Raw genomic sequence first — 13,302 nt, 5'->3', positions numbered from 1 at the left:
TGATCTAGAACTCCTCACAATCAAATGTCGACCGCATTATCTACCAAGGGAATTCTCTTCAATCATAATCACAGCCGTATATATTCCCCCCCAAGCAGACACATCGATGGCCCTGAACGAACTTTATCTGACTCTTTGTAAACTGGAAACCACACACCCTGAGGCTGCATTCATCGTTCACTCGACCCCGCCCTGTGCAACTGGGTCCTGGACTTCCTGACGGGCCGCCCCCAGGTGTTGAGGGTAGGTAACAACATCTCCACCCCGCTGATCCTCAACACTGGGGCCCCACAAGGGTGCGTTCTGAGCCCTCTCCTGTACTCCCTGTTCACCCACGACTGCGTGGCCATGCACGCCTCCAACTCAATCATCAAGTTTGCGGATGACACTACAGTGGTAGGCTTGATTACCAACAACGACGAGACGGCCTACAGGGAGGAGGTGAGGGCCCTCGGAGTGTGGTGTCAGGAAAATAACCTCACACTCAACGTCAACAAAACAAAGGAGATGATTGTGGACTTCAGGAAACAGCAGAGGGAGCACCCCCCTATCCACATCGACGGGTCAGTAGTGGAGAAGGTGGAAAGTTTTAAGTTCCTCGGTGTACACATCACGGACAAACTGAATTGGTCCACCCACACAGACAGCGTTGTGAAGAAGGCGCAGCAGCGCCTCTTCAACCTCAGGAGGCTGAAGAAATTCGGCTTGTCACCAAAAGCACTCACAAACTTCTACAGATGCACAATCGAGAGCATCCTGTCGGGCTGTATCACCGCCTGGTACGGCAACTGCTCCGCCCACAACCGTAAGGCTCTCCAGAGGGTAGTGAGGTCTGCAGAACGCATCACCAGGGGCAAACTACCTGCCCTCCAGGACACCTACACCACCCGATGTCACAGGAAGGCCATAAAGATCATCAAGGACAACAACCACCCAAGCCACTGCCTGTTCACCCCGCTATCATCCAGAAGGCGAGGTCAGTACAGGTGCATCAAAGCAGGGACCGAGAGACTGAAAAACAGCTTCTATCTCAAGGCCATCAGACTGTTAAACAGCCACCACTAACATTTAGCGGCCGCTGCCAACATACTGACTCAACTCCAGCCACTTTAAAAATGGGAATTGATGGAAATTATGTAAAAATGTACCACTAGCCACTTTAAACAATGCCACTTAATATAATGTTTACATACCCTACATTACCCATCTCATATGTATATACTGTACTCTATATCATCTACTGCATCTTGCCATCTTTATGTAATACATGTACCACTAGCCACTTTAAACTATGCCACTTTATGTTTACATACCCTACAGTACTCATCTCATATGTATATACCGTACTCTATACCATCTACTGCATCTGCCATGCCGTTCTGTACCACCACTCATTCATATATCTTTATGTACATATTCTTTATCCCTTTACACTTGTGTGTGTGTGTAAGGTAGTAGTTGTGGAATTGTTAGGTTAGATTACTTGTTGGTTATTACTGCATTGTCGGAACTAGAAGCACAAGCATTTCGCTACACTCGCATTAACATCTGCTAACCATGTGTATGTGACTAATAAAATTTGATTTGATTTGATTTGAAAAAGAAATTCAGACACCCACTCCACCACATAAATGATTTTCAAGGAGAACCTAGAAAAACAACTTTGCCAAAGACAAGCACATGTAAGTTCCTTGCCTGTTCGGTTCTGAGTCGAGTTCAGCAGGGCACACCATAGCAAAAGGCTTTACAACGGTAAAATAAATGTGTTCTTATTGTTGCACAAGATCTGGTACTACCTCCCCGTTTACAAAAACGTTTTCTCTCTACTGAACAGGACCCAGGATTGTGATTTTTATTGTTTCTGTGTGTGTGGCCTGTTCTCACATCTGGTGTATGTCTCTTCCAGACTTCATCCATAAGATCACAGTGCAGGCGTCTCCAGGGCTGGAGAAGAGACGCAACTCTCCCGATCTGGGCTCCGGCACCTCTCCCTCCTTCGGCCCACGCTTCCGAGCGATCCAACGTGAGCGTGGTCTCTCTCTCTCCACCACACATACACACACCCTCTCAGTTCGCACACAAGACATGGTCTGTTTACACACACCTCATCCTTGCTCACATCACTCAGCCCTTACATTCTCTCTCTCCTTCTCTCTCTCCTGGGACAATGGCTGTCCCAGTCCAAATATTATCTGACTTTGTTTTAATAAGGGATCAGCAGTGTATTTGCTTTAGCCTTCAGTTCTATGTCTGCAATGTCCTCTTTCTACCAGATAGGGGAGTCCTTCCTCCATGTGTTTTAATGTCAGCATTTTTACATGCTTGTCCTGTTCCACGTTAAATGCCTTTTTACTGAATTAGATACCAGCCAGAATTAATTGGTCTGAGTGAGGCTGTGTTGCATTTGAGGTAGAGCACTGTTCTGGAGTCAGCGCTAAAGACTGTTTCCCCTTAGTGGGGGAATTCTCCGCATAGATCACACATGTCTACAGGAATGTGCTGTGTTGCAACAGACTGAAAGGGGTTTTCCCCAAATTCCCCATAAAATAGGCCTAACCACTGCGGTTGAGTTTAAGAGCACAATTTAATTTATATAAATTATTTTATTGGTTTAGCAGTTTCAAAAACCATCTGTTTGATTCATTTATGCATTAAAAAGTGGGTTGGATTCATGGCTCGGTAGTAACGTGTCTGCTTAATGGTAATTTTCACGGCTTGAGAGTGCGCCTGTCATTAAAATGTATTTCCTTATTTAGCAAACATCTGTGCTAGCAATGTCAAAGCAGACGATGACTCACTGAATCCAGGGGCCATATGGGTAGAATTGTGTTAGCACTTTAGCATCTTGCTAGCGTCTTAGCGTCTTTCTCACAGTATCGCTCCGTGGAGACTTCTGAGATGTCGTGCCTGACACGAACTCGCTAGCACTTTGCGTCTCCGAGTCGGAACCCCTTTTGGGATGATACGGCTGTTGTGTGACGACGCTGCGAGAGCTGTTGAGAATCATGCAGGGTTTGTTTAACATTAGCGTAACGCTCACACAGAGTTAGCGTCGCTAGCCCCAAGGGGGGTTAGAAAGTCTGCTGTAAGTGTGTCAGCACCAGGTGGAGTTTTACTTCTGTTTTCGCTCTCTTTGTTCCCCCCCATTCTCCGTTTCTCCCCCCCGTGTACTTGCCTCCGCTGTTCCACACTGTTCCAGTGACATGTGAAATCTTGGTTTGAGCCCGGAGCACATCACCTGTTCTGGTGCAAGGTGGCACACATGTATCCCAGCTAGAGAAAGCAGCGTGTTGTACAAGACACAGTGGTTCCGCTCTGTTTTGATTGTTGTGTGTCACCAACCTATGTCATGGTGCTTGTATCAGAGGTGGTCTTGAAATGAAAATGTATTGTGTGTGTTTTATGAATGCTCTCTCTCGCTCTCCATCCCTCCTCCTCTCCAGTGAGCCCCAGTGAGAACAACAGGGCGTTTGGTCTGAGCTCTATGTGGCCCTTGGAGGGCCCTCCACACAACAAGCAGGCTAATGGGGACCGGCTGGGCCCTCACTGGAGGCCCCAGAGCCCAAAGAGCCCCAAGAGCCCCAAAGTCCTTCGCTTAAGCCCCCAGGAGAGCAGGTAGTAACCCTCTCACCTCTCCCTCACACCCCTCCATACACAAGGCCATATATGTAAAAAATTGTTTTACCGTATTAGCTAAAGCAGAACTAGTGTGTTTTGAAGTCATTGTGTGTGTGTGTTCCAGTCTTTCAATGAGAGCCAAGCTCCTGGATATGGACAGCAATGAGAACGGAGACTCCAAGGATGACTTTGAGGAGTACAGACCCTCCACGCCACAGCCTGCCCAAAACGGTATGCTCTTCACCACTACCATATTCACATGCACACACACCACCTCTAGCCTAACTAAGTGGGTCATAGCTGATTGTAAATTCTAAATTAGTATTCTGTATTCATGAGCTGACCGACTTACCTCGCTTTCTCCCTCCCGCTACCACCATCTCTTTCCCTATCGCTCTCTCTCTCTCTCTCTCTCTCTCTCTCTCTCTCTCTCTCTCTCTCTCTCTCTCTCTCTCTCTCTCTCTCTCTCTCTCTCTCTCTCTCTACCTTTTTCTCTCTCTCTACCTTTTTCTCTCTCTCTACCTCTCTCTCTACCTTTTTCTCTCTCTCTACCTCTCTCTCTACCTTTTTCTCTCTCTCTCTCTCTCTACCTTTTTCTCTCTCTCTCTCTCTCTCTCTCTCTACCTTTTTCTCTCTCTCTCTCTCTCTCTCTCTACCTTTTTCTCGCTCTCGCTCTCCATCTCCCCAGGCTCCTCAGTGAAGGAGCCCCCCAGGGCTTATCTATCTCATGGGGACTCGGGCAGCGAGGAGGGGCTGGTGGGGAGTTCCCCGGCCGGTTCCCCAAGGCCCGAGCACCGCTCCCTGGGAGGCCTGCTGAGGAGCACCCACCGGGCTCTACTGGGAGGAGGCTCTCTCCTGGCCTCCGTGGCCCTGGGACGACACCTGGACGTGCCACACATCCCCCCCAGGGTGCCCCCCCGGACTAACCCCCACCACCACCCCCCACAGGAGGTCAACATCACGGCCCCCAAAGTCCCCTCCTCGGACCCCCCTGTTGTGGATGACCTTATAATATTCTCCAGCTCGGAGCACCTACCCCGGCCCCTCTTTGACTTCCCCTGCGCCCTGCACGCCCCTGAGGTGAAGCCCCTGCCCCTCACGCCGCCTCCCCCTCACCCCCGGGAAAGGGCCTGCCACAGGCATGCCCAGGCCCTCCAGACACCCCAGAGCCCCCAGGCCCTCCAGACACCCCAGAGCCCCCAGGCCCCACTGACCCTCCATCACCAGACCCAGGAACAGGCTAGCCCAGGGGAGTGGGTCTGCCACAGGCATGCCCGGAGTCCCCAGCAGCAGAGCCAGGTCCTGGGTCAGGTTAGCCCAGCGGAGTGGGCCCCTTCCCCCCACCACACCAACGGGGCGCCTGTCTGTGACGCCTGGGGCCACGGGGCGGACAGGAGGAGGAGGTCCAGCCAAAGCCTGCTCTCCGCCTCTCAACTAGGTGAGGGTAAACACACACACACACACACACACACAAACTCCCTCACCCCACTTCCCTTCCCCCTCAAGACAGGGGATTTGTTATTTATTTCATCATTACAGAGCAAAAACTAACATCTTATCCATATGCTTACATGTACGTAAGCGCAGCTCAGCTCTGACCGTTACTTTTCCAGTCAGTCATTTAACGACGGTGGAACAGGAGAACTGTAACTGTAATAGATTCTCACAGCGAATCTAAGGGGTGTTTTAAAGCATTGCCCTCCGGTGCCATTTTGATATGCTAACTTCATATCTAGTCGCAACAGTGTTCTCTCTAAGGATGCCGTCTTGGAACTGCCTCGAGCTGATCATCAAGCCTGCGTCTGCTTGTAATGCTGCTAATAACTTTCATCTTAGAGCTAGAATCAAACAACTCATCAACTCTTGACATGCACGCGGCGGTGAAAGGTACATAAAACAAATAACACATCTATTACCGTATGCCAGAATATGTTTATGTTAATTTTTTTGTTGTTCTGATATTGACTTACAAAACACACAGGTTGTTATAAAGTTGTTGGCAGCATAGAAATGAAATTACTTTAACTGGGGGGGGAAACTCTGACTGCAGCAAATTGACTGCAATCTCATGGGTACACTCAATATGCCTGAGTGATTGTGTTTCTATACTTTTGTGTGTGTTTTTTTTATAGGCGAAGTTCCAAATGACACCCTATTCCCTATATAGTGCACTACTTTTGACCAGGGCCCAAAGGCAATAGGGTGCCATTTGGGAGGCGGCCTTGGAGAGCTAACGACAGAGGATTTGTTTTTGTTCTCCGATCGTGGAGTTCTTGATTGCGGTTCCGTGTCAGCTGAACTCCTTAGCACCTCCAGAGAGCTGTCTCAGATCGAACACACACACACCTTTTCAACCCTATCGTCTGCACGCGAGCTCGTCTCGCTTCAGTCCTTCTTCAATGCCCCGTTAGGATCTACTCTCCATCGAGGGGCTCCCGAGTGGCGCGGCGGTCTAAGGCCCTGCATCTCAAGTGCTGGAGGCGTCACTACAGATCCTGGTTCGATTCCAGGCTGTATCACAACCGGCCGTGTTTGGGAGTCCCATAGGGCGGCGCACAATTGGCCCCGCGTCATCCGGGTTAGGCCGTCATTGTAAATAAGAATTTGTTGTTAACTGACTTGCCTAGTTAAATAAAGGTTAAATAAAAATACATTGAAAGTGGGGCTTTTGTCAGTCTGCAATGTTAGACTAAGAAGAAAATGTCTGCACACTTATTTGATGCGTTTTAGTGAAACGGTATATACATATTTTTTATCTCTGTGTCATCTCTCTCTCTCTCTTCTCTCTCTTCTCTCTCTCTCTCTCAGTTTTAGACCTCCCCCTTTGCCAGGACAGTCTGGAGTCAGAAGACAAGCCCTCTGCAGTCCCCTTCTCCCTGTTCCCTGACCCTCGCCTCTGGAGCCCTAAAACACGTCGCCTGGAGGTCAACGTCGTCCCACGCCCGCGCCCCTCCCCCATCCGACCCCGCATTGACCCGTGGAGCTTCATCTCAGGCGGGGGGTATGGTGTTGTTCAAGGGCCCCGGCGGTCAGACTGCCACCTGCTGGGGTACCAGCCTTCGCCAACTAACCCCTTCACAAACTGTGACCCCTTCCCCTCCCCGGACTGTGACCCGTTCTCCCTGAGGGCCTACCCATCGTCAGGCATCACGCCCGACACACCGTTGCCCTTTGACCCCTTCTCTGCGCCGTTTCCTACCTCCCGCTCAGCGCCTTGCTCCACCAACGGGTCCCCGACCCTGCCCACGTTCCGGGTGGCACCCCTGAACCCGGCCGACTCACCGCTCATCGACCTGGGCTGGGCTGCTGCGTGCGGGGTCGGGGTCAAGCCCCTGGATGTCACCAAAGAGAAGACACGACCCAGGAAGACTCTAGGACTCAAGCCCTTCAAGTCCCCTACGCAACTCCGAGACGATCGCTTCTAAACTAAACCCCCAACCCCTACTCCGACCCCCCCCCAGAGAGCCGGAGCTTGACTTTATCATAAGAGTTTTTACAGACATAATTTTTTTTAGGAAAGGGGTCCCCCCCTAAATGGACGGACTGCAGGCTGTGTATATCCTGTGTTAGAAATCAGAAGGATTTGGAGTCCTTTTCAAAACAAAAATGCACATTACCCCTATCCCCCCCCCCCAAACAGACCAAACAGTGGAGTGGTTTTGACTTGTCCACCATGCACTATTGTAAAGTGGTTGTTCCACTGGATATCATAAGGTGAATGCACCAATTTGTAAGTCGCTCTGGATAAGAGCGTCTGCTAAATGACTTAAATGTAAATGTAATGTTGCCTTAGAAACCAACCAGGAAGCTAATCCTGCTAGCCATCTAGCCCAGTGACAATGGATTGTTGGAGTGTGGGAGCCTTGTGCACAAGAACCAACACCTTTTATTTTTATTCCGAACAAAGGATTCCTCTCTCTCTCTCTACTCTCTGCTCTCGCTCCCTCTCTCTCGCTCCCTCTCTCTCGCTCTCTCTGGAGAGTCAGATCAGTGAGCATCTCCAGACTCAATCAGACGCCTCCCTATCTCCCCCACTCATTTCTCTCACTACTTTTGAAGTGTCTGGAAACAGTGGCTGGCTTTATCTGTCTGTATCCTCCCTAGCTCTGAAAGCATCCTTGTCTTGAGTGGTGAACCTACTTCAGGACCTATTTTCGATGATTTGGCTTAAATGTGCAATGGACTGGGAGCTACGTGATGCTCGTTGCAAGATGTGATGAGGAAAGTCTTAACCTCTATAAGCAGAGTTGTCTCTCAAGCATTTGACTCTCTTTGCAATAGACTGTAGGTGGGTCAACGTGAGAGAGCACTCCAAGAATAGCTACAGAGGCGCCATATCATCCATCTAAATTCCTTTTAAATGATCTGCATATTAAAGCCAAACAAACCCAGGGCCCAGGCATTCCACTAGGAGGCAGATAACATTCGGACGACATTCCCAGAATGCGACTGATTTATTTGGCAGGTGGGCAGGGTACAAAGCATCAGAAGACGAGGGGCAGCACGGCACATTCCGTTCATGTGCCAAAGAATGCGACTGCTTCGGCCCACATTTGTATACATGTCCCTTCCCTACAGTATAGCAGAGTGGTATGACCCATAACCCTAGCCCCTCACGTTTTTCCAGTATTATGTACCAGGATTGGTTCTGTCCGGTAAATCTGATTGGATTAAATCCAGGAAGTGACTAATTGGCATGTCAGGAGGTACGTATAATAGCCCGCAAACAAATTGGGTTGAGACCCCCCCCCCCCCCCCCCCCCCCAAAAGCCATGTCATAGGAATACATTGGCTGTTCCATTCTAGGGGAAGAGAATTGACCCGCGTGGCAAGCTTTGTGATTAGTCTTAATAACTGTGCTGACGAACCGGGTGATAATATTTAATTAGGGTTGCGATAAAGACAGGGTTAATTTAATGAACATGGAGATATGCCTAATTAATTACTTTCCTCCAACATAAAGTTTGTATTTAATGAGTCAGGATCTGAAATGGGATTTAAGTGGCACTGTGCGTTTTAGTGGATTCCATGGCAGGAGGCCCCTTCAATGTGATGTCAGATAATTTCCTGATCATGTGACCTGACCAGTGGCCCAGAGTTCTTACTTCCGGGTCAGGTCACATAGTCAAGAACAACTCCTGGCCTTTACCTATCGTTCATATCCCACTTGTTCTCAGGTCAGGCTAACTGCGCTTCTCTAGAGCCAAAGAGATTGGGTCTGTTTTTGACTCGTGCCATTGGCTAACAGACTACTGACTGGACTGCGTCTCAACCAATAAGGTGCCTCCCCTCTCTACCTCTCCCCCTATGTGACGTGCATATAACTACTTAGAGACCTATCACGTTTAATCCAGATGGTCATTCTTATTGAGATTTGTTTGAGAGGCCTATCTGGTTTAAGACTACAGTATGTCTTCCTCACTATTACATATCAGATAAAGAACAGAATATCAGATAAAGAACAGAATGTGAGCATTTACTCCAGGAGCAGTTACATGCACTATGGGATTTCAATTGTGGTTCAATTGAGGTTAACAGATACCGGCATTGAGGTAAACCGATACTGAGTCTATAAAGACAGTCCGATGCAAATCTCAGTAGTGATGTAGTCATCACCAAAGGACAAGGAAATGGGCAAGAAAATGACATATTTTGGATTATAAGAGCATCTGCAAACAATTATTGTATTCACATTCATCATAGTATTACATATTGGCATTTCAAAATGTCGGTTTGTATATTTGTAAACCTGTGACACTTTGATTTAAGGCTTTAAAACACAAAATACACATTTTATTTCCCTGACTTAAGGGTCTAAACCTATGTTGTGCATGTGCATCAAAAAAGTAGTGCACTTCTTTTGACCACGGCCTATAGGGTCTCTGGACTTAAGTAGTGCACTATATAGGGAATACAGTGCCATTTCTGGACGGAGAAACTGTCAGTAAACAGAAAATTAATACAGAGCTCCTCGGCTCTGGCCCCCTGGCTTTTCCATATCCCATCCCAGTCGTCTAAAGCAGTGACAGGTGTGTTATTGCTTACAATACTAATCCACACAAGACCCCTGCGCTTTAACCTCGCCATACAAGTCGACAGGCGCTACATCCTCCCATCGCCATTATGGGGATTTGTGTCGCAGTTACAGCCGACCCCTGCAATTCCCATAGCGACAGGATGAAACCGAGACTGATGGTCGCAATCGTAGCAAGAGTTTTAGGTATTGCTGCCTGTCTGTCACGTCAAGAGTCTAGGCCCTAGCCCTCATATCCGATTCAGTTCTTCAAGGTCTTATCTTTAGACTTTGATTTCCCTTAGATCCCACGCTGTCAGTCAGTTGGATGCATCAAAGTCCTCAAAGGCTATAGTGTAGTACACAGAGAACCCAAAATGTGCTCAACTTATGGCCCTCTTAACTGTTGTATGTTTGCCCTACTAAGGGCAGAGTCACTATCCACTTATGTGACGATCTTGTGTAGATTATATCAGTTTGACTATTTTATCATCTTCGGTCAAAAGTCAGAGCGATCCATTTGAGGAGGGTGTTTTGATCTTGGCAAGCCATCAGACAAACCTATACAGTGGAATCAACCCTTCATTTTGGATGCCACACTACACTGATCCCGTAGTGAGATTGAAAATGGACAATCTTGAAGTAACTAGCTGTTAGGAGCTGAACTGACGTTCAACGACGATGACCTTGGGAATGACCTTTCGGTTGTACGAAAAACTTCAGATTCACTCATCTCTGGATAGAATCAAATAAACCTCAGGTCCTTGGCCTGTTTCCCTCTGTTTCGCTTCATGGTCTTCTAACCCTGGTCACAGTGGTGACAGGTTTTTGGACAGGAAACTAGATTCCTAGAACGCTGTCGGGTCGCGCCGCTGCCCGTCCCTAGATTGATGCGGATGACATGCGGCGTTCCAATAAAAAACCTCCTGACGAGTTGTTTGTGACGCACTGCCCTTTCAGGCATTGCCTCATCCGTCATCAGGAATCAATGTCCCCATCCGGGCTGACAGGCCAAATGAAACAGAACTTTGCAGAGGAGGAGAGGAAGGTACGCCAATAGACCGTGTTACGACTACTCTACTACAAATACTGGCTTACTTTGTCCATTCATGTCGAGCTTTGAGGCGTATCAGTTATTGACATGAACCAAATCACTGAAAGTCTTTTACTTTCACATAGCAAATCGCATCGCGTCTACTACATCAATTTCTGCCTGCTCTGTCTCCTTCATGGTTAATGGAGATTTAGGGTCAGGTGCAGCTCATTTACCCAGTATCCTCGCTGCTTACCTGGACTGAATGAATCAGATGTTCATTCAAATAAACCTGATTAAGGACTCCATTACCATCCTTTCGTACCCAGCTATTATCACCAGAGGGGGGATTATTTCTCTTCGTGGACCGCATTAAAAGGCAACACCTGCCCCTGTCCCTTTGTTCTGCATGATGTCATCAAACAAAATGATTAAAGATTACCTTCACGAACTGTGGAGAGAAAATGGCCTCTAGGGAGCCAACTACGTGTCTGTCTGAGTCTAAGCCAATACCAGGTGTAGCCTAGTTCTGAAGCTAGCTCTTAAGCGTGAACATTATTTCTCACCCGTTTCAGTCTGAACACTCAAGGTCACCATCTGTTGTCCTCTTGTTCAAATGATAACACTTAAAGGGATGGTTCACGCATATTACAAAATGACACATTGCTTACAGGGTAAGGAAACCAGTCTATGGACAAGGTATGACAGCAATCCGTACTCTGCTTTTATTTCCCTGGTACTGTTTCCAAATGCTAACATTTGGAAACAGTGGCGACCCAGAATTCAGTTTAGGTCATAGAAGTGTGAGGAAACGATGCATGGACCAATCTGTGGTTATTTAGTTCCAATGTCTAAATGGTTTCATCTGAAGTACTACTTTATTTTGAATCAACCCTGTGCCAAAGAGACGTTCCCTGTACACAAAGCATATGGAACACAGAATTAGAATCTCTATTATGGAACTGTCAACATTTGAAGACGTTGATCGAAAGAGAACATTATCCAGTCAACACTAATTAGACCGAATCAGATCAATTAAGTATCTGATTACTCTTTTCCTTGCCCGTTGCTTAATTTGAATAGACCTCATTACATGCTAACAAGGTTAAACGTTGCTATCAGAACAGCTAGGTAAAAAAAACTTTGGGGGTATTTGTAGTGGGTGCTCTATTTCAGGTGCCGCTTCAATAAAGTTTGAATTGAATTCAAATTCATCAAAGAGCAAGCAGCCTATAAAAGAGGACGGTGCAATTCCCTGGGACTTTGTGGAAGAATATCTGGGACTCCCACTCAGAAAATCACAGTACTGTATAGCACTCCTTCCTGCTGTGACCGGCTCCCTTCAGCTTACAATGGAGTTTTATACAGGGGGACAAATGAGAGGATATTATATTTATAATGGCCCTTTTTTTACACACTGGACTGAAAACATTTTGAATAGGGCCAGAGACAGAGTCTACATTAGGATGCTTGATTGCTTCATATTTTTTGGGCGACCTGGTTTTTAATTTGTATTTTGTATTTTACTTTAGGTCTTCACTGGAGTATTTAAGATAAAAACAGTATGGGTGCTTCACCAGGGGCGAATCTTAATATTCCTGCTTCCAAATTGAACCAAAATGGTTTTGTATCACACAAATCTCTCTGGGCATCCCAGTATTTCTTTGTAACAGAAAATCACAGACTACTTTTATAGTATAGTTTGATCATCAAAAATACATTTCAGAGATATCCTCCTGACATTGAACAAGATCCCAAACTGAGATCCCTTCGATAGCACCCATACTGTGCATAAAACTGCTATCTACCTAGACATAGATGAGGTCTTCAGTTTCACTGAAACAAGGCTTGACAACAGTGGACATTTTGTGACCTCCTCCCTGTCTTTGTAGACTATCTATTTGCTTTGTGTTCTGTTCAACATTCCTTTCTGAATCATTTTTTTGTTTGTTTCAAAAGCATATGTTATGTCAGTGTTTCCCAACCCTGGATTTGGAAACAGTGGGCAATGTTGCGTTGTCTCAAAGGCTGCAATACAACCTCCAGATTTGGTTTCTGCTCGTATGAGCTAAGTTGTTTTGTCGTTAGGCTTTGAGATGATGTTGTCGTTTATTGTGTTGTGTGTTTGTGAAATTTCGCACTGGGCTGGGCCTAATCAAAAACTATTTTGTTGTTGTGCGTCAGAGGCGTGTTTGTGTGTATGTGAGAGAATGTGTGTACTTTGTTTTTTTTTGTTCTTGACTTTTAATTGGGTTTAACCTGTGAAATACATAAAGGAAAAACTCAAAGAAAACGAGACCAAATAAAGTGTAACACAACCTTGAGATGTGTGGGTTTGTTATTTTTTTAATTCAAAAGCCATCAATAATAAATACATTATTTTCATACTTTTTTCAAGATGTTATTCTTCTGCCTCAACTCATGTCAAAATAAGTCCCCCACAAGCCGAGAAGGGGTAAAACGGCAATGGTGTGTTGGGCATGACTTGCTAACCCACATGCAGAACTTTTAATTTGACATGAGGTGAAGCAGCGAGGAAGTGATACACCTATATATACAAAAGCATGTGGATACCCCTTTAAATTAGTGGATTTGGCCTTTTCAGCCACACCTGTTGCTGACAGGTGTATAAAATCGA

General features: G+C 46.7%; 1 protein-coding gene across 1 annotated transcript in view; it reads left to right on the top strand.

The window, feature by feature from the left end:
• LOC139561922 (mitogen-activated protein kinase kinase kinase 11-like) overlaps nt 1-12,988 on the top strand; it is a 38,047-nt gene extending 25,059 nt beyond the window's left edge. Inside the window, exons 6-10 of the mRNA XM_071379356.1 lie at nt 1,907-2,023; nt 3,444-3,615; nt 3,743-3,849; nt 4,307-5,056; nt 6,427-12,988. Of these exons, the coding sequence (XP_071235457.1) occupies nt 1,907-2,023; nt 3,444-3,615; nt 3,743-3,849; nt 4,307-5,056; nt 6,427-7,043 (1,763 nt within the window). The 3' untranslated portion in view covers nt 7,044-12,988. The remainder of the gene's footprint in view (nt 1-1,906; nt 2,024-3,443; nt 3,616-3,742; nt 3,850-4,306; nt 5,057-6,426) is intronic.
• Nucleotides 12,989-13,302: the final 314 nt, after the last annotated feature.

Source organism: Salvelinus alpinus, chromosome 31 (genome assembly GCF_045679555.1).
Source record: "Salvelinus alpinus chromosome 31, SLU_Salpinus.1, whole genome shotgun sequence".
NCBI lineage: Eukaryota > Metazoa > Chordata > Actinopteri > Salmoniformes > Salmonidae > Salvelinus > Salvelinus alpinus.
Note: the sequence above shows the minus strand (reverse complement) of the source record. Positions and strands in the feature narration are given on the sequence as shown.